Source organism: Ptiloglossa arizonensis, chromosome 12 (assembly GCF_051014685.1).
Source record: "Ptiloglossa arizonensis isolate GNS036 chromosome 12, iyPtiAriz1_principal, whole genome shotgun sequence".
In the NCBI taxonomy this organism is placed as follows: Eukaryota; Metazoa; Arthropoda; class Insecta; order Hymenoptera; family Colletidae; genus Ptiloglossa; species Ptiloglossa arizonensis.
This window is the reverse complement of record NC_135059.1, coordinates 5513238-5533404: the sequence shown is the minus strand read 5'-3', so window position 1 is coordinate 5533404 and position 20167 is coordinate 5513238. Positions and strand designations below refer to the sequence as shown.

Below are 20167 nucleotides of genomic sequence, written 5' to 3'. Positions count from 1 at the left end.
TTCGGTGGTTTAAAATTAGGATTCAAAGTTGACCTATAGCGATCACAATAATCACTTGCGTGACATATATACCAGTTAAATTTGAATTTGTTATAAAAATTATTCAAATATATTAAAATTTTGCATTTATTTATGCTGAAAGTTGATTATTTGGCAAATGTTAATTAAAAATTGATAAAGAAAAACGACAAAGATTCAATATTGCAAGAAATTTTAAGGCTTTAATTCATAACTGTTAAACCTTCTATGAATTTAACTATAAAGTTAATTGACAACGAGCTTATCTTTATCTAGGTAAGTGAACAGTTCGCAAGATTGTGTTAAATTATTAAAACTTGTGATTATTTAAGTTTCTATTTAATAATTTATCATTGTTTTTGCCTCTTATTTTTTTTAAAAATCTGTTCTTGTTTTTTTGAAAGACAATTTCAGCATATCAATTTAACTAAGTAATAAAATATTTTAATAAGGCACATACCAAGTTTCATATAAGTTACGTGTAAATAAAATTATTCATATTTATTAAATGCATGCATTTAATTTTGACTTTTGTGAAAAATAGCTGATGATAGAAGTTAATTAATGCTTGAAATAGCTCATTAACAATACGTTATATTAAATTTTGTATATTGTCTTAGAAAAAAATAACAAGTAATATCTTCAAATTTAAAGAAATAAATAAAACAAAAATTTAACATTCTAAAATAAAAATGTCTATCCAATGTACATTGGTATGACATGGATATAAAATATTTATAGTATATTACTATTATAAAAGGGATTTTAACAAATAACTTTAGCAACTTTTCTTTTTGTTTTTAATAGTATGTATATATATGTATGTATTAACAAGTTTTTTTCATTTCTATCTAGCGTTGACTATAATTACTTTCAAGAAGAGGACTCTGATCAATTCAGATTTATTTAAGTTCACTTTAAATTTGCTACATCAAAGCTATTCCATGTACCACAACTTTGAGATACCCTGTACATACACATTACAACGCAGAATAATGTATAAAATTCTACAATTCGCCTCTTTAAAGAAACGAGTCTCACAAGCAAGGTTCCTCATTCATTCTATAACATGTACCATCAGGAGTGATTCTTTAATGATTTTATTTTCCTTTGCAATCCTTATATTACAAAACATACTTTTCCAGACACATTGAAAATATGCTCTATGTACATCGGATTGTTGTCTAGTTTTTGTGCTAAACATTCTTTTTCATCGCTGTTGTTCTGGTTGTTCATCTTTACAGGAATAATATTAATAACTATTCGCATAGGCTTTCGTATATAATAATATGATTATGGCAGTACATTTACATTAAAGTCTATGTTTTTTTTAATCATTTCTGTTATACATTCAATTATCCTCTCGTATTTATATTCATATTTATATATATATCTTTATTCATTTATTTATATATTTATATGTGCATATATATACATATACATATACATATATATATATATATATACATATACATATATATATATATATACACACATACATATACACATATATATATATATATATATATATATATACACATGTATATATATGTATACATATATACATATACACACACACACACATAAATCGTTATATATATACATATACATATACATATACATATACATATACATATACATATACATATACATATACATATACATATACATATACATATACATATACATATACATATACATATATATATGTGTGTATATATCATATGAAAATCTATCGTACTTAGAATTATGTGCATCAACTAGGCATACGAAAGGAAAGTTTCTGTTTCTTCTCCTTGCGTTTATCATAAGCTTCATCCTTAAATACATTGCAATCATCAGGCTTCTTGATGATGCGACATGAGATCTAGGAATTCGAACGCATCAAACAGAAACAAGAGGCTTTGCATTGAATGGTCAATGATACGTTAAGCAGCTTCTCGAAAATGGATTTCGATTCTGGCGCTTACAAGGAAAACTTGTCGGTCATGATATAACCAACAGTTTTATTTTTCAATTTCGCGATATGTACGAATCACAAAAAAAGCCGGCGAAAGCGCGTTACTCGATTGGACCCCAGTTTTACATCGTCCTTCAAGAGTTAAAATCAGCCGTTATCACCTGTTCTCTTTGTTTTTCTGTTTTGTACACCGCAACATGTTTTCCTTTCGTTCTTTTTGTTTCTTTTTTTTTGTAATTTTGAAGATCCGCTACGTTAACTAAAATGTTACAAATGTCCTAGGTATTGTCTAAAGGTGCTCTTTTTCATACATTTTTTCCATTTGTTTTAATTTTCGCTATTTCTCACATTCAGTCTAATGTTAGATTATATTTATAGTATTTATAAGAGCTTGGAATCATTATATCCTTAACATAATAAGAGTTTGCTCTTTATTTTTAACGCCAAGCTGCTATGTACAGGTTGCCATTTCATAACGCAACTCTGTTGCCTCGGTTTCGTTTTATAAAAATGAACCTCACGACGTGTCTACTTGTTCCAGACGCACAGCAACAATGTATAAACGAAAGGTATTGAATTTATCCTTGGCAGTACGTCACATTTTGTTCATCATTCGATAGAACAAATAAGCGTTGATTGTAACAATTTAAGCGTCGCGTTTCTACAACTAAGATCATCTGCCATGAATCAAGGAATATGAAAAAAAAAAGAGAACTAAATTCACGCGAATGCTTTAATGCGATCGCTTCATGTCGTATACTTGAAAACGAACATGAAGAAATCTATTAACAAATTGCTCTGGCCTCTACAATATAGTTCCCCTAACTGTTCCGATTCTAATCATAAACATTACAGACACTAACTGATTACAAACTGTTCCATTGTTGTTTGCTACTTAGCAAAAGTTGATGATTCAGACTCCTGTTGCAGCCAGCAACGGACTCATCTGCTTCAATGAACCTAATTTCTCTGTTCACCTCCACAAACCTAAGACTAGTATCAAAAGACCTAGTTATGCTACTTTTGTTTAGAAAAGTCTCTCTTCTATTTATTTTAACTGTAGTCCTGGCATGCATGTGTCAAGAAATCCAGTCCTGATTTTACAAAAACAAATCAATGTATTCTTCTGAGTATTTCTACACACTGCAGTAAAACTATAATCTTGAAATGTATATAAAAAGTCCCTGTTTCTTTTCTTTCTGTTTCTTCATTTTTTCAAGCAATATTCTTCCTTCGTGAGTGTCATTATTATTCTTGTTTGAGAATCATTGATAATCCAGTCATATTTCTGACCTATGAAGAAGAACAGTATATTCTTCAGTTGTTCCCAACTGCTTAATTGAACTTTCATATAAAACACGTATCAAGAATTGCAGTTTTTATGCTATTGTTCATATTCTAGAAGAGCCAGCCATGTTATTTCTGATTTTAATAAAGGAACTTTGTACACCCTCAGCGTGTTCCTGGTTATCTCAAGAAACTCAGTAATGAGATACATATCAGAGGTTTTTTCCATTTCAAGTATTGTAATCATTGTTCTTTGTGAATCACTAACGAACGAGTCATGTTCCCCTGGCCTTAAAGAATTAGTAATACGTTGCTCAACGGTCTCTAGTTACTTCAACGAGTCTAATCATGAAACACGTATCAAGAAGTGCTGTTTCTGTGCTTTTTGCTCTTCGCCTTGCCGGGCTCGAACTCATCTTCGCTTCTCCGTCGTTTTTCCTTTAGCTGCTTCTCCATGGCGAGCATGGTTATCATTCTCTTGTGAGAATCACCGACGATCCAGCCGTGTTGTTCTTGACGGTCGTCTTCCTCCTCCTCGACTGCAGGAACTACCTCGAGCATCTCCTCTTCGTCACTCGAACTGGACCAATAATATAACTGATTGGCAGCAGCACGTTTTCGTCGACCGATCGCCACTCCAACTCCTTCCTCGACTTTGTTCCAAGATTTTGTTGTCTTCAACTCCTCGTCATCGGAATCTCGTTTACCGCTGGAAGATCTGCGTTCTTTGTCTTTCGACCCCTTTGAGTCTGTTCGATTTTTGAACTTGTCGGCCGTTGGATTTTTGGACTTCTTACTCGTGGTTGAGACTTTTGCATCCCCTTTTGGATTTTTCTTCGGTTTCGTTGGAGACTTTGAATGTTTCTTCTGTTTCCCAGAAGACTCTTGGTTGTTCTCGTTCTCATGGTTGCTCTCTAGATGTGCGGCGGATTTGTTGCAGTCGTTCTCTAGGTCGTTCAGACCATCGTTGTTTTTCTTAACGCAAACATCTTCCTCCACCTTGTTTAATTTCTTTTGCTTCTCCTTTGTCTGATGCTTCCTCTTCTGTGCTTGTTCCTGGACAGTTTTGTCATCCGGTAATTCCGCGCTTTCTGGTACTTCTGTACCGTTGAATTCTATCTGTGCGTCTACAGAATTTTGCGCAAGTGATTCTTTCTTCTTCCCGAGCTCCCGCAGAATCTCCTCTTCTATGGCTTTCTGTTCCTTGGCTATCATTTGTTCGTGTTTCTTCTCTATGTACCTCTCTTTACGTTTTTCCTTCGATTCCCGTTTCTGTTTACGGGGTTTCTCGTGATCCAGCTTTTCGTTGGTCTTCCTACTGTCTCTTGGACTCGTTTCCTCATCCGAACTGCTTATTTCTGCCAGCAGTCCCTGCTTGCCAATTGCGCACTTTCTCTGTCTTCTGGTCGGTTGAAAATCCATAAGAATCCTTTCCTGTTCCTCTTGCATTTTTCTCAATTGCTGTTCTTTTCTCTTCTTCGACTCTTGTACCTTTCTGCTCAGGAATACATGAAGCGGAAGATTGTCAGACTCTTTCTGCGGTTTTTCATTGGTTGACAATTTCTCTGGTAATGTGAGGATATCATCGTCTGGCTCCTCTTCTTCCTGTTCTTCCACAGGACTGGGACACTTCTCTGTCGATTCTTCAACCGGATCGAACGTTTTGTTCGTGAATTCCGTCGGTGCAACTGTCTCAATATCTTCCACAGGTTTCGCGTCTTTGTTCACATCGTCATATTTCATTCCTAGATCGGTGTCAGCTTGATCCAAAAGATTCAATGCTTCTTCCAGCGGAATTAACTCATCGTCTTGCATGTAGTCCGTTTTGCAATCGATCTTCTCTTGCGGCAAACTCGTGTTATCGGCTTTACATTCGTTTAGAACAGTTTGAGATTCTGTAACGGTCGGCTCCTCAAGATCCGACTCGGCAACGGAACTATCTTCCCTGTACAAATCATCCAACGCGAAGTTTCCTTCGTATTGATTCTCAGTTTCGTCATCGCTGTTCCTCTGTTCGTCCAAGTCCTTCCTTTCGTCGATGACCAGAGGTTGATCCGACATCTCCGACTCGGACTTCTTATTGTCGCAGTCGTTTTTATTAACATCGTTCTTTAAATCCTGGTCCTCCCATTCGTCCACGCGATCATCATTTTCCGAACAGTACTTAGTGATCAGTTCCTGGTTCTGTTTAACGTTTTCCAACTCTGTGACCTTCTTCGCGCACTTTTTCGCTTTTCGTTGCCTCTTCGCCTCGTAATCCACGTCCTCGTCATCGAACTCGCTCTCGGACGAGGTGTACAGCTCCGCGAATATGTTCTGTTTACCTTTAGAACAAGTTCTCTGGCTCTTCGAGATACCAACACCAACCCCCTCGGTCTTCACCGCGGTTCTGTACTCGTCCGAGCTGTCGTTCTCGTACCACGCGTTCCTGGGCCTCTTCTTCGAGTTTTTGCTACGTTTCTTCAGCTTCGAGTGTTTAATGTTCTGCTCCACGGGACGTTTCAGTCGCGATTGCTTTCTCTCAACGAAGTCGTCCATAGGTCCGGTAACCTGTCCCTGTTGTTCCTCGCTCTGGAAGGATTTCAACGCGCCTTTGGTCTTTGGTGCGAATTTCTCCAACTCCTTGAACTTACGGTCAATCATCGATTCGAGTCTGGTACTCAACGCATCACCGGTCTTCCCATTCTCCAGACTGTCGCCGATGGCTTTTGACATCAATCCGGCTACGTCGACTTCTTTGGTCCTTAGACAGCTCACCTCGTAGCCCGGTCTGCTTCTGTAGGACATCACGCTGCCCAGATTTGGCTCCATTTGACTCTCCTCTTCGTCGAAATCGTAAACGTCCTTTATTCTGTCCGATACGAACTCCTCCTTGCGTTCGAAGCCATCGCGACGCTTCTTCCTCTCAACAAGGCCTCCGTGCTCGCTGCGACGGATCAGAGGGAAATCCTGATGTTTCTTGGACTTTTTCGTCTTGCGTTGCCTGTGCACGTTCAACTCACGAAGCGCAGCCTCGGTCTTCGATTTCTCTTGCTGTTTCCTCTCGTTCATCTCCTTCTTTTTCTCGAACAGCTCCTTGATCGGGTTCCTGATCTTTTTCTGTTGTTCTTTGGGGACGATCAATGGGCTTGGTTCTTGGACCGAGTCCTTGTCCGGTGAGGAGGTTTTCGCGGCTTGAACATCCGGCTGAGACGTTGGATCGCTGGCCGTGGACGTTGGCGCTCGTGCACATGCTAATTCTGCTAAGACTTTCATCGGTGTTGACCCACTGTGAACAGAATTATTACGTTGTACAATTGGTATAAATTATACAGTTCCTCGATTCGAAGAGGATATATAACGAAAAATGATTTAATCCTCGACTGGTCGGGCGAGGTCAATCAAAGACCTTGATTGTGAATTCGTAATACGTATTGTTCGTTGAAACTTTACGAAACTTTTATATTCATTTTATTCCGTGCAACAAGTCGATTGAACAAACATACTGTTTCAAAAGATACCTTTAACTAAGTATAAATTATTATTATTATATATAAATAAATTAACTAAGTATTCGAGTAGTTACGTCTGCTTCACTTTCTGACTATTTGTCTATCATTTTCTCTATTTTGAAACTTAAGTTTCCTATTCTACCGCCTCGTACAGGGACCGTAAACGATCCATGAAAATTATTGCAATGAAATAAGTATTTCTATTTCCTGTTTCGTTTTTGAATCTTATTTAATGTATTACCGATGAAAAGCATTCAGCGTTAACGTGTACACATGGTAATGGATTTACAGCCACCTGGTACATATTTATTGTTCTACATTTCCGTTCAGGGGTTGCAAATTGCTAGACTAGTCTAGCAATATACGAGAGAAACGTTTCACCCGCTAGCATTTCCATCGTGACTGGATTGCTGTTTGGGCAAATAACGAACGTCAGAACGTATATTCTCGCCACAATTACGCGGAGTTATCCTGTCGTGTGTGGGTGGAGTGACGGGTTCAGATCAATACACAACACGAACGAATAGGAAACCGTTTAACGATATTAGAGTTATTAGCTTCGCTTCTTATTTACAGTGATCTGTGTCGCGAATAGTGTTGGATTGTTGCTTGGTCGGGTCAGAAACCTGACGAAAGTTTACAAATTTTAGGAGTCGTGGTCTCGTGAATGGAATCTTCGAAGCTCGTTAGCGGAATTTTGGGATTTAGAATCTTTACTGGTACAAATCTAAAGACCTTGAAATCCAAGGAACTAAAAATAGATTTAGACGTTTATGCGTCTAATTGATATTGAATTTTCCGAAGACGAATTTTGAGATTTAGAATCTTCGTTGATAGAGATTTAAAGATCTTGAAATCCAAGGAACTAAAAATAGGTTTAGACGTTTATTAATTGCAATCGAATTTTCTAAAGACAAATTTTAGGATTTAGAATCTTTAGTGGTAGAGATCTAAAAACCTTGAAATCCAAGGAACTGAAAATAGATTTAGACGTTTATTAATTGGGATCGAATTTTCTGAAGACGATAGAAGCGATTCTATAGTTTGGAGGCCGAGGAAGCTCAATGTGGAGTTTGTTGGCAAACAAAATACGGATTTGGCGGAATATTCGTCAATTTTTGAAAGGGTTGCGCGATACCAGTAGCGGTGTATCGACTGACTGAACAGAAACAAGGAATCACGGTGCAGTCGAATAAGGGTGCAATCAACAGGTGTGAAAATGAAAAACTAGTTATTCGAGATTTGATCTAGCCGTGTAAATTGTATTTTTCGCAGGTGGAGGTATTCGTACATCGAAGAATTCAGTGATCAGACTGAAGTTGTAGGGAACAACTTGTCAATGAGCGTGAAATGATTTTTAGATGGCTCGAAATTGATCAGTCTATCGAAACCATTCAAAGTTGGGGTCAGTTCGGTTTTTAATTTCGATAGTCGGATGCACCGACGGTTAGTATTTTTTAAATAATTCGAAAGTAAGAAACTCGTGAAGATTTCTTCTCGAGATCTACTCGAAGCACCCAAAGATATTTAATACACGTTTAAAGAAATTTCTATGGAGAAGTAACTTCGCGGTATACGTCAAAAGAACCAAGTTCAGACTTCTTTGGAACTTTCGCTGACTGCGATTCTACGAGCCTTCTAATCCGCTAAATTCTTCTGAACCTTTGCAAAAACTTTCGCGACAGTTCTTGGATATCTATCGAAAATCCAATCTGAAAGGATTCTAGCATTTCGCGAGTTTGAAACGTTCACGAATCTACGAAAGATCACCAAGAGTAGTGATACTCCTAAAAGATACTCCTAAAGGATACTCTTCAAAGACACTCCTAAAAAGAGGATCAATTGATAAAATACGACTATACTAGCAACGAGTAAATCACTCACTTGTGATCGTGCTTTCCATTGCTGTGCAGTAAGTTGGACAAAGCTTTATCCAACAAACCACCCAACGCTGAGTTCATTTTGCTTTTAAATCCAGGTGAATCCAGACTCATCTTTCCGGTGCTCTGCTGTCCCTGGACGTTTTTCAGATGCACGTCGTCGTTGTAACCACCGTTCGATAGATTTCCACCCGACAGGGGTCCCTGGTCTTGCAAATGATTGTAAGTGTTCCTCAGTATCTCCTGTTCATTGTTCTTGGATGGACGTTCGTCACCGATCATCATCTCGTTGCTGCTCTTCTGTCCAAAAGTGTTCGCTATCAGGCTTTCGCTTTCCCTCATACGCTGTTGGATCTTGTCCCGTAGTTTGTTGTTGTGCTCGAACGCGACATCCAGGCTGTCCTCGTATCCGAGATTGTCAGCTCTGGACATGTCCGGGCTGGCTGACCTGCTCGATTGCTCGCTTCTTAGGTTCCGACCTCCTCGTTTTGGGTAATCCCTTTCTCTGGTGCTGTACATCTCCTCGCCCAGTAACTGAAACGAGTTCAAACCGTGAACATCGATCGTTTCGAGTTGACGTGTCTTGAAATGAAAACCTGACCACCTTAGAATTACATTTGCCGTGAATGCACAAAGTGGACCATTCGAGATTCATGGAACTAAAAGAGATCGGAGGTTGCTATTTTAGGGATTATTGGATCGAGCGATCGTTCCTTTCGCTAACCAGTGTAGAATGCTTTTAAATTGTTTAAACCTTCTACTCGGGGTAGAATGTAACGAAAATGCCTGGTCACGGAGGAGGATATTTAACTATTTTTAATCTTTGATAATCGTTTTGCGTGATGCAAAGGAATTGGATTGAACTAGTCGGTGTGATTGTCGAAAGGTAAAAATTCGAGGTGAAATTCTACAAGCATCGAGTTCACCGTTGTGGTAGAGGCATGCGTTTTGAATTATAATGGACCACTTTGTAATACGTAATATTATCGTTTACAACGACTCGAGGTATTTTCAGGTACGTGTTAACGGATTGAATCGGATTTTCGGACAGCAAAATTTCATCGTGAAAATTTGCCGAACAAAGAAATTTCAAGGAAAAATTCATTTTTTTTTTTTTCTTTTTTTTACGGACTAATCGGACCAGAAACCCTTTTATCCTGGTGAGTGTAATGTTAAATGAACGAGGTTGGTTAGTAATGCCAAGCTGAACATTCTTTTCTACTAAAAAAAGAAAGAAAGTTTTAATCATTTGAAAAGAATCGATGGAATGCGTAGAAAGAATAATTAATAAATTATAAAATGTCTGAAACTAGTCACAGAGAGAATGCATTTTTTACTATAAGTTTCAGGAGAAAGTGATTAGAATTGTTTAGTAATGCCCAGCCTTGGTTACTCGTAATTGTCATCGAACAATTTTATCTGACAAACACTAAAAATTGTCCGAATGGCAGACAAATGTCATAACTACCGTACACACTAAGAAATGTCGAAGGAATGAGAAAACTACCTTTTGCATGCATACTGAGAGACATTGTCTGTATAAAGCTGGTTCATAGGTCCTGCAAACATTACCACAATAATGTATAGAGTATTCCCTTCCTGGAATTCCATGTAAGGGTGTAATCCATATTGTTACAGAATCTTTAATTCTGGAATATTTAAATAATAGTTTAAATCCGTTTCAGAATGATTGTAAGTAAATGGAATTTTATTTGAAGACTTTTGTTCTCTTTGTTGAATCTGCTTGATAGTAAAGTGCCATACGAAGTTTGTAATGTAATTACAGTGTTCTTTGTCCAAATATAATTAATCTTCTTTGATATATTGAATCGTTGTATATTTTTGAATTGATATTTCTTCGACTTAAATTTACTTAAAAAATTTTCATCAAGGTAGTTGAAACCGTCGTTGAGAAAACACCCTTACAGATAAAAATTCCATGAGCATGTATAAAAGAAAACGAAATCTGCAGAATTAAAAGCGTTTTTTTTTTTTTTTTATAACTAGAACATACAGTACACAGTGTAAGATTACAAAGCAACAGCGTAGAAAAAAAAACCAAAAACATAAGAAACATTAATTGTGTGCATGCAAGGTGAAGAGTTATTGTGAAACTTGTGTCAGATCGTTTAAAAACCATTCTACAAACCAATTTGAAAGCTTCCGAGTGTGATTGTTTATTGGAGTGCAAAACCTTTTGCTAACTTACCTTGTGTGTTTAAACTATAAGAACGTTTTAAATACACATTTATTATAGTTACACGCATAAAAATAAATATCTGTATCGTAGAAACTTCTCATTTGTTAAAGAAAAACATGTCCACACAATTTGTTAACTTCTAAAGTTACCATTCTCATTAATCGTTTTTAATTACTTTCAATAAGATCGTGGTACCAAGTCGATACAAAAAGAGTGAATTTACTCCAAGCATAGTGTATATATTAATTTTCCGAACTCGTTACTAGAAGTACATCTTGTAATATTTGCAGTGTACACGTAAAAGTATATACTGACTCCACACTGTTCAAATTTAATACTTTATTCGTCATTGATTTTCAATTATATCCAACTCTCTCTGCATCGACTCAACACCAATCTTCAAACATTATCGAACCTTCTTCACCACGAGCCTTTACATTTCCTAAAACAAACAACAAAACTCGAAATTTGTTCAAAGGCATGCAAACCGAACGGAGCACACTAAACAAATACTCACCTGATTCACGGATTCCAGCAGGCTACCCAGACTATTTTGGCTCTCGACGTCCCTCCAGCGATCCCTGGGCCCTCTGAACCCTTGCTGTTGCTCGTCCTTTCTGTGATAGCCCTCGTTGTGGTCCAGCTTGATCTTCTTGGCTCCCCTGAGCTCGTTCTCGGTAGTAGCTTTCAACCTAGAGCAGCACTCGACGAACAACTCTTCGTCAAAATTTAAAACCTTTCCTTGTCGTGGCTTCGTTGTCTCGATCTCCTGAGGAACGTCCAAAGCGTTGTCCTCGATGGCGTCAGTTGGCGCGATGGTGACCATTTCAGTCTTATGGGTCGACGATGGCGACCTGATCACGATCTTCTCACCGGAGAACTCGCTGGAACTTCTTTTACGTGCTACGGTTTCGTTAACGGTTAGATTCTCGTCCTCGTCCTCGTTCTCGCTGTCAGAACTGCTATCGATGGAGCTTCTAGGTGTCCCGCAGATAAAGAAAGGCGATATCTTCCTACGTTCCATCTCCCTTTTCTCTCTGTCCCCTTCGTCCTCGATATCGGAGTCACCGGTCGTTTGTGAACATCGGTCCAAACTCGGCGATCGGTTCCTCACGCTATCGACAATCGCGCTGCTGCAACTGCGAGAGGACTCTAGGTCAACGGACAACCGATTGGCCACAGCTATCTCCTCGTGATCATCCTTCGCGGAACAATTCTCCTCGTCGGATTCTTTGGCGTTCTTCTCGTTTCTGTTCTCCACCACTAAGTTTCTCCAATCGTCGTCCTCGTCCTCGTGTTTGCTCTTCACTTTTCGAAAAGCCGACGGTTTCCTTCTCTTCGTCAGTTTTTGATCCTCCTCCGTTAACTCCTCCGACGAAACCAGCTTCAAAGTGTCCTCGTCGTAGTTGAACGACCCGTAACCGCTGTCCTTGATACTCAAATCCGACTTGCCCTGGTTCCTCAGTTCGTAATTGGCTTCCTTCTGTTTGGACAATCTCTGGCCCTTGGTGACGTTGGATTCCGACAGTTCGTCCTCGAACGCCTTCGAGATCCTCTCCTCGGCCCTCTTCTTGCTAGGTCTGCAGCTAGTGGGTGGTAAAACCAGGAAGTAGTAGTTGGCAGCTTCCGTGTCGTTCTTCTTGCGCGTGTGCGAGCTGTTCTTCGACTTGGTGTGTTTACCAGAACGATGCTCCTCCTGACTATCGTGCACAGAGGCTCTCCTTTCCCTGGCTCTGTCCGAGGATGAGCTCTTCCTCGACTTTTTGCCCGATCGTTTCTTCGGACTGGATGGTATGGTCGACGAGATGGAATGCCTTTTGGTGTTTCTCTCCTCGTTCTTCGCGTCTGTAACGTCTTTGGTTCTTTGTTCATCGGTGCTACCGGATCTGGGCTCTGTTCTCGACGCGTCCGAATCTTCCTCCGACTTGGACACCCAGTCGTTCAACACCTCCTTCACCTTCTCTGCCTTCTCACCGCCGAATACACGACCGAACACACTCTTCACGATCTTGCTTTTGTTCTGCGACTCGATCTTGTCCTCGTTCTCGCTGACGTCGCTCTCGCTGCTCAGATCGGCGATCTTGCTCCTCACGGATGCCTTTTTACTCTTCGATCGACGATGACTGTCTCTGCCAACGTATCTGTGGCTCTTCGAGGTCCTCTTGCTCAGACTCTGACGATCGTTGATGCTCGATTTCCGAACACTGATGATTTGTTTCGTCTCTTTATCGTCCGCGGTAACTTTCACTTTTGCCACAGTTTCGATCTTTCGATATTCCAACGAGATCGTCGCCTCTCTGTCAGAATCCTCCGCTACCTTCAACGTTTCCGGTTCGCAGTCTTCCTCGGACCCGATTCGAGACTCTGACTGTTCACTGTTGATCAATCTCTTCTCCTTTTGACCGTCCATCGATTCGACAATGTCCACGGAATTCTCACCCACGTCGAACCTCGTACCCTTCGAACCAGTGTCCTCGATCGTCAGGTTTTCTTTCTGTTGCGATTCTTCGCGATCTTTCAGAAAATTCAACACCGATCGTTCCTTTTCCTGTTCCTTCTCCGCTTGGAGATGCTCGTCCGTTTTCAACAAAACCTGCGACAGAGGTTTGTCCGCGAGACTCGACGACGACGATGCCTCTTCGTCCTCTTCGAGAGGATGGAACGACTCGATTTCATCGTCATCGAACCCTTCGTTGTTGTTCACACCGAGTTTGCTTTGCATCGTCTCCGTTGTTCTCTCCGACGAGGTCTCACCTCGAGATTTCAAGCCAGAATAAAACGTCTGCTGATCGTCGACAATTTCCAATCCGTTGAACTCGTACTCAGCCTCGTCTTCGGGTTTCTCGAGACCGATCGAATCGTTAATATCGTTGGAACGGTGCTCGAATCGCGAGTTCGAAAGAAAGTTCGCCCTCTCGGTTTCAACCTGATCGAAAATCGTGCTCTCGAACGTTTCGGAACAGTCCGTCGATACTCGGTGGTTCTCCGTGAGCTTCGCAACTTCCTCTGGGACTTGCCTGTTTTGATTACCTTTGAATTTAGACGTTTTCCGAGCGGACAAAGGGCTCTCCACCTCCTCGACGCGCTTCCTCGTTTTCCCTTTCTTCGATTTACCGTGTCGCGTCGTCCTGGTCGACTCGTTTCGCGGACTGGTCGCGTCCTCCGTTTTACCCTCGACGATCACCACGGGCGTTTCTTCGTCGTACCGATCATCCAACACGGAACAAACCGTCTTTGTATCCACTTGAAGATTTTCCACACTGGAACGATCCACTTGTTGCGCTTCCTTCGTTGAAACATTCGAATCATCGACGAGTTCCGCGTTTCGTTTCGTTTCCTTTTCCAAACCTTTCGAGAGATCGGAACTCGAGTCTTCGTCGACGTAGTCGTTTCGGGATTTGCAACGATTCAGTTCCTCGATGGAGTCGTTGACAGAGTCCACGTTCTCGAATTTGTTCACCGGTTCGCGATCGATGTCCTCGAGCTCTCCATCGTTCTCGATAATATCGGTGCTCTCCTTGGTACGTTCTATGTTGCGTTTGTGTATAACGAACTTCAGGCTCAGACGTTCCTGCGGCTGATTCTCCTTCGTAGGAGCCAGCGCTCTGTCGTTTGGAACTGTGCTCGAGAACTCGTCAGTCTTGTCGTCGAGGTCTCCTTTCAATTCGTACAGTTCGTTACCGGAACAATCAGCGTCCTCGCATCGATTCTGTTCCAGCTCCGGACGTTTGCTCGCTCTGGACCTCGACGTCGCGTTCTCCATCTTCGTGGACAAATCTTGATCGTCCTCTCGGGTCTCGGGTGCATCGGTTCCGTCCGGATACTTATCCTGAAAATCGTCCGTGTCTACGAACGGGTTGGTTCTCGGCTCTGAATTGTTCGAGGAGTCTGCGAGCAGAGAATTACCATCCAGACGTTCCAGAGCAACCGTGGCGGTCAAAGGAGTCTCGGAAGCGTTCGAGCACGAAGCTCTGGAGATTCTGATGGACATACTGGTCCCCAGAACGGTCAGACGACTGGTGTCCAGGGGAGTTTCCGGATCGGGTGTGTCCAGAGCTAGTTGTTCGTTGACCGCGTGCTTCTTCTTACCTTTCTCTTTCCTCTTCTCGTGTTTCTTCTTCTTGGTTGGTTCCCCGGTTTTCTTGATCACCGCTTTTATCGGTGTGGAGGTGGACTCCGGGGCAGGACTCGAGTGTTCGGTGAGCACGTATTCATCGTGGCTCATGTTCTCCGTGATCTTGCAGATCTCCTCGTCCAGGAGTTCGTCCTCCAAGCTACGTTGCCTGGTCACATGCGAATCGATCAAGAATCCCTGTTCCATCGAAGTCGCGTAACAAGTATCGCTCTGAACAGTCTTCAGATCACTCGAGTTATCGAGGATCAAATCGTCGTCCTTCTGGTCGTCTTTCGATCCACGTGAAACACTGGCCGACTGGTCGGGACTTTTATTCTCGTCGCTGGAGGTTTCGTTCTGACCGGATGTCTCGTTCTCCCAAGCGACGTTGCAACCCTCTTCCGTGCTGTCGTCCAACGTTTTCTCCTTCCTCGACTTGGCCATTTGTATCAGGTGCGATTGGGACAAGTTGTGCTTCTTCAGGGAGCTCTTCCTGGTGAAGCTGGTCGCGCATACGTCGCAGAAGAATCTCGCGGCTTCCTTCGTCAGTTTCTTTCGTTTCTCGACGATCAAGATCTCGCCGGTCTTCTTGTGAACGACCACGAAGTTCCCCGCTGCTCGTTTCTTCGGGGTCTGGAAGTCCTCCTGCATTTGAGCACCACCTTCCAGCTTCGCGTCCGCTCTCTCTCTCTCCTTTGCTTCCTCGTCGTCCTCTTCGATGGACTTTTCATGATCCTCGATCGATTCGTTCTCCTTTGTCTCGGTTTCTTCCATCGCGTTCTCTTCCGTCGCGTTCTCTTCTATCACTGTTTCTTCTGTTACGTCCTTTTCGATCACGTTCTCTTCTATCGCATCCTTCTCGATCACGTTTTCTTCTATCACGTCCTTTTCAATCGCGTTCTCTTCTATCGCGTCCTTCTCGATTACGTTCTCTTCTATCGCATTCTTTTCCATCACGTTTTCTTCTATCGCATTCTTATCTATGACGTTCTCATCTATGACGTTCTCTTCTATTACATTCTCCTCTGTTGCATTCTCCTCCGTTGCATTCTCCTCCGTTGCATTCTCCTCCGTTGCATTCTCCTCCGTTGCATTCTCCTCCGTTGCATTCTCCTCCATTGCATTCTCCTCCGTTGCATTCTCCTCCGTTGCATTCTCCAGAGTCACCTTCTCCTCGATCGTACTTTCCTCCGTCACCTCCTCCTTTCTCGTATCTTCTTCCACCTCGACGTTAGCAATCTCTTGCACGGTTCCCGTGTCGTTCGATTTATCGACCACAGTCGTCGATTTCGGTTCCGGATCCACGTTCTTCGCGGTGTCTTCCCGCTGCAGGCAGTCCTGTATATCCATAGGTATGTCGAAATCGTCGACGAGATCGAACTGATACTCGAAGAAGGATATGTTCTTCTTGGCCCTACGCTTCAGGCTCTGTCTCCTGTTCTTCTCGACTTCGACCGATTCCGAGTCCGTCACGGAGGTGTCCGTGTGCGCGTCCTCCTGGCGCTCCTCGAACCCTTTCTTCCTCTTCGAGAACCGTTTCTTCCTGAAGTAGCTGGACTCGCTGACGCACGATGTCTCGGACAGACTGTCCACGCTCTCCGCCCGATGGTTCAGAGCCTCTTGACCCGGTAGATCCTCGGAGGACAATTGTTTCTTCCTCGACGATCTTGTTCTGCTGGACTGGGCCAGGTCGATGGACCCGGACGAGCTAGATCTCTCCAATTCCAGCTGGTCTCTGTTCGAATTTCGAGAGGAACGTCGTCGACCCTCGGACGAGTCCTTTTGGCACGCGTGTTCCATCCGTTCGTCCTTCTCGACGATGGTCTTCCTCGCTTCTGGACACTCCACGTTCGTTTCGGATTCCAAAGACTGAACACTAACCACGTCCGAGTGTTCCTCAGTTGTCGACTTCTTCTTGAACGTTCGCTTCTTCGTGTGCTGCAACACCTCCGTCACCTCTGGTATCTTGAAGTGTTCCAATCCTGACGGTGTACTCTGAGAATCGACCAGGTCGCTGGTGTGCTTCGTCTGGTCGATTTCTTTGTTCGATCGACTCGTTCTCAGTGACTTTCTACTGGGAGTATGATCGAAAGCGACGATCGATTCGATCACGGTGGTCTGCGTGCCCGATTTTGTATCAGGGTTCTCCCGAGGAGGATCGTTGGTTAGACATTTCTTCTTACGACCACGTTTCTTGGGTATTTTCACGATCGGTGGAGTGTCAAGTGACTTCTGCGATTCTTTCGAATCGGTCTGGGGAATGTTCTCAGCTGTGCTCTCTTCGTTAGTCTTTTGATTCTCTGGATCGTTTCCACCGGTGGTATCTCCTCCGGCTCTGTTCAGATCCTCGGTGGCGAGTAATATCGTCGGTTGGAAAATAGAAGCGTCGCACTTCGATGGCTGACAGTCTTCTGGCGAGTGATTCAATGGCAGTTTCGTATTATCTGCTACGACCGCGTTATCGGTATCGAAGTCTCCCTCGATCGCCTTGTGAGATTTCTCCTCGTACTTCGGCTGAACGCTGGATCTCGTCCTCGAAGATCTTCGTCTCGTCGTTTCGGACGTTGCTCCGTTCGCAGCGGACTCGATCTTCGACGATGTCTCTTCCTCGGATAATTGGTTCAACTTTTCGTCCGGAAGCGACTTTCTCTTCGAGGACCTTCTGACCGGTGACTCGATCTCTGAACACTGTTTGGCCGCTTCGAGGACAGGTTTTCTCTTCCCTGTCACTCGCGGAGAGTCCTTCTCCTCGCTGCTCGAACGAACCTCGTCGACGAACCGCGGAGTGTCCTCGATATTTTCGTTTCGTGGATTTGTCGACTCGTTCTCCTCGTTCTCCGTTTCACGATTCTCCTCCGCATTGTTCTCAGCGTCCGTTTTGAGCTTCTTCGTGCCATCGTCGACACTCGTTTGCGCGTCATCGTTTGCTTCAACGTTCGTTGAATCCTTGTCAGCCTCGTCGTTCAGAGTCTTCCTCTTGCCGGGTCGAGTATGCTCGATGACAGTCTCCGGAGACGAGTCGTTCTCTTTGGCGGAAGGCACTTCCTTCGATCTGTCGATCAGCTTCATAATGTCGGCGAGATGCAACACTTCGGGTACCAGGTTTTCATCGGCGCTGTCGTCCGGCTCGATGGACTTCCTCTTGTTCTTCTTCGGCGAGTTCCCCTCCAGCGAGCGTTTCTTCGACTTTCGTTTCACCTTCGTCTCTTCCATCGTTCCCTCTCGATCTTGCTTCGCGGATTTCTCCGTTTGTTCCAGCGACTGCTCGGAATTCGGCACAGACTCGACGATACTTGCCGAGATCGGTAATGAAACTTCATTTGGAAGGGAGTCGTCGATCGACGGTACGTCAGTCTCAGTGGATACCTGCTCGTGAATTTCTACATCGTCGTGACACGCTTTCTCCTGGACCTTCGAAGGATCGCTCCCGTCCTTGTCGAGCGATTCGATTTTCACGAGTCGATCGACAACTTCTGTATCCGGAGGATCGGTCGATTCGTCCTTCGTTTCCTCTTCGTCGATCCTACCCGTGTCATCGATCGTTTCCTTTAACTGTTCTTCGATTCTCGGAACCGATACCACCTCCTCGTCGCTCTTACTCGCGCGCGTTTCGTCGATTTTCGGCTCCTTGGGTTCCGCGTTTTGGTCAGGATCGGTACCGATCAACAACGAGGACTCGTGGCAGTTTTCATCGGACGATTTCTCCTCGATCTCTTCCCGATTCCCCCGCGCTTTCCTCGCGAGTTTTGATTTACCAATCGCGTTCCTAGCTTCGACGGAATTCTCCGTGGCCTCCGAGAGTCCAGGACCGACCTCGTCCAGGATACTCGTCAGCTCGTCGGCAGCGGTGTCCAACAGAGAACCGACCTCACCCTCCAAGAGGGCATCCTTCTGTTTGGCGATCTTGGAGACGATTTTCTCCAAAAACGAGCCCTTTCCTTTCTGTTTTCTCCTCGAGAGGTCCAAGATGATGTCGTTGGTCGGTGAACGTCTTCTGGCATCGTTCGTGGAACCGTCGACCTTCTGACACTTGGTCAACGAGTCCTCCACGTTTGTTTCTTTCACGGATACCTCCGTGGTTTGCGGTTCCTGCGACTTCTCCTCGGTATTCTGAACACAGGGACCCGTTTCGTCGACTACCCTATCGGGATCGTTCGCTGTCTCGGTTCTATCGGTTCTCTCCAAACTCAGGGACCTGGAACCACCGTCGTCGGACTGTTGAGCGTTGCTCTGTAGAATCCCTTCGGGACTGGCGTTGTCCAAGGTCGTTTGTACGGTCAAAACAACGCTCTGTTGCGACTCCACGGGAATGTTCATACCCTCCGTAAGTATACCGATCACGTTGTTCAATGATCTTTTCGAGGTTCTCTCTCGTCGAGCGCCCCAAGACTTCCTCGGCCTGCCAACCTTTAACTTCTGAACACCGACTATGGTCTCCAAGGAGTTCTCCTTGCCGCTGTCTATCGAGTTGCTCGTCTCCAGCTGCAAATGATTAAGATTCGGGTTCGCGTTCCCCGTTTCGTTCGAATCCAATTGATCGACTTTTACCAGATTATTCTCCTCTTCTTTACCATCATCGGCGATGTTATCGTCCTCCTGTACCGTGACTCTTTTGCGAACGGAGCTGGTCTCCTCCGTCGTTTTATCGAGGATCTCGGTCGAGTTGTTCTTATCGACTTCCTCGCTCCTCCTACGCGAGACATCCGCGGCGTACTTCTTCTCGGAAAGGTCGTTGCTCGATTTAATCCTGCCCCGTCTCTTCCCGAGGGAAGTGTTCTTCTTCAGGGACATGTCGTTCGATTCGCTGGAGGTCTCCTTGCCGTGTGTATCCACCTCGTTCGTGTTCAACGAGAACCCTCTCGTTTGCCTCTTGTTGCTCGTGTTCTCGTTCTCGGCGATCTGCTCCGCGAACTCGACCGCCATCTTGCTGTGAAGTCCTTCGGACGACGAGGCTTGATCCGCGTCGTACGTTGATTTGTTCTCACCGGAGGAACTGCTGCTTCTTCTGCCCCTGATCTTCGTTTCGTTCGTCCCTCGTGTTTTGTTGCTCTCCTCCGTCGCCAGTTTATCCTCTTTCGAAACCTTCTCCAGCCTCTTGTCCGTGTTCCTCGACGATTTCCGTCTAAGATCAACCTTCTCCTTCCTGGTGGACGCTGTAGCGACATCTGAAACCGATCCCGAGTCAGCGCTCGTTCTCCCCGATTCCCGATCTTTTCG

General features: G+C 43.6%; 1 protein-coding gene across 6 annotated transcripts in view; it reads right to left on the bottom strand.

Annotated features, from left to right (window-relative positions):
• Positions 1 to 3623: 3623 nt before the first annotated feature.
• The window catches only part of LOC143153434 (uncharacterized), a 120383-nt gene continuing 103839 nt past the window's right edge, over positions 3624 to 20167 (bottom strand). For all 6 annotated transcript variants that reach the window (XM_076324607.1, XM_076324609.1, XM_076324611.1 and 3 more), the window contains 3 exons: positions 11354 to 20115; positions 8641 to 9170; positions 3624 to 6533 (listed from right to left, as the gene is read on the bottom strand). In XM_076324607.1, the coding sequence (XP_076180722.1) occupies positions 3626 to 6533; positions 8641 to 9170; positions 11354 to 20115 (12200 nt within the window). In that variant the 3' untranslated portion in view covers positions 3624 to 3625. The remainder of the gene's footprint in view (positions 6534 to 8640; positions 9171 to 11353; positions 20116 to 20167) is intronic.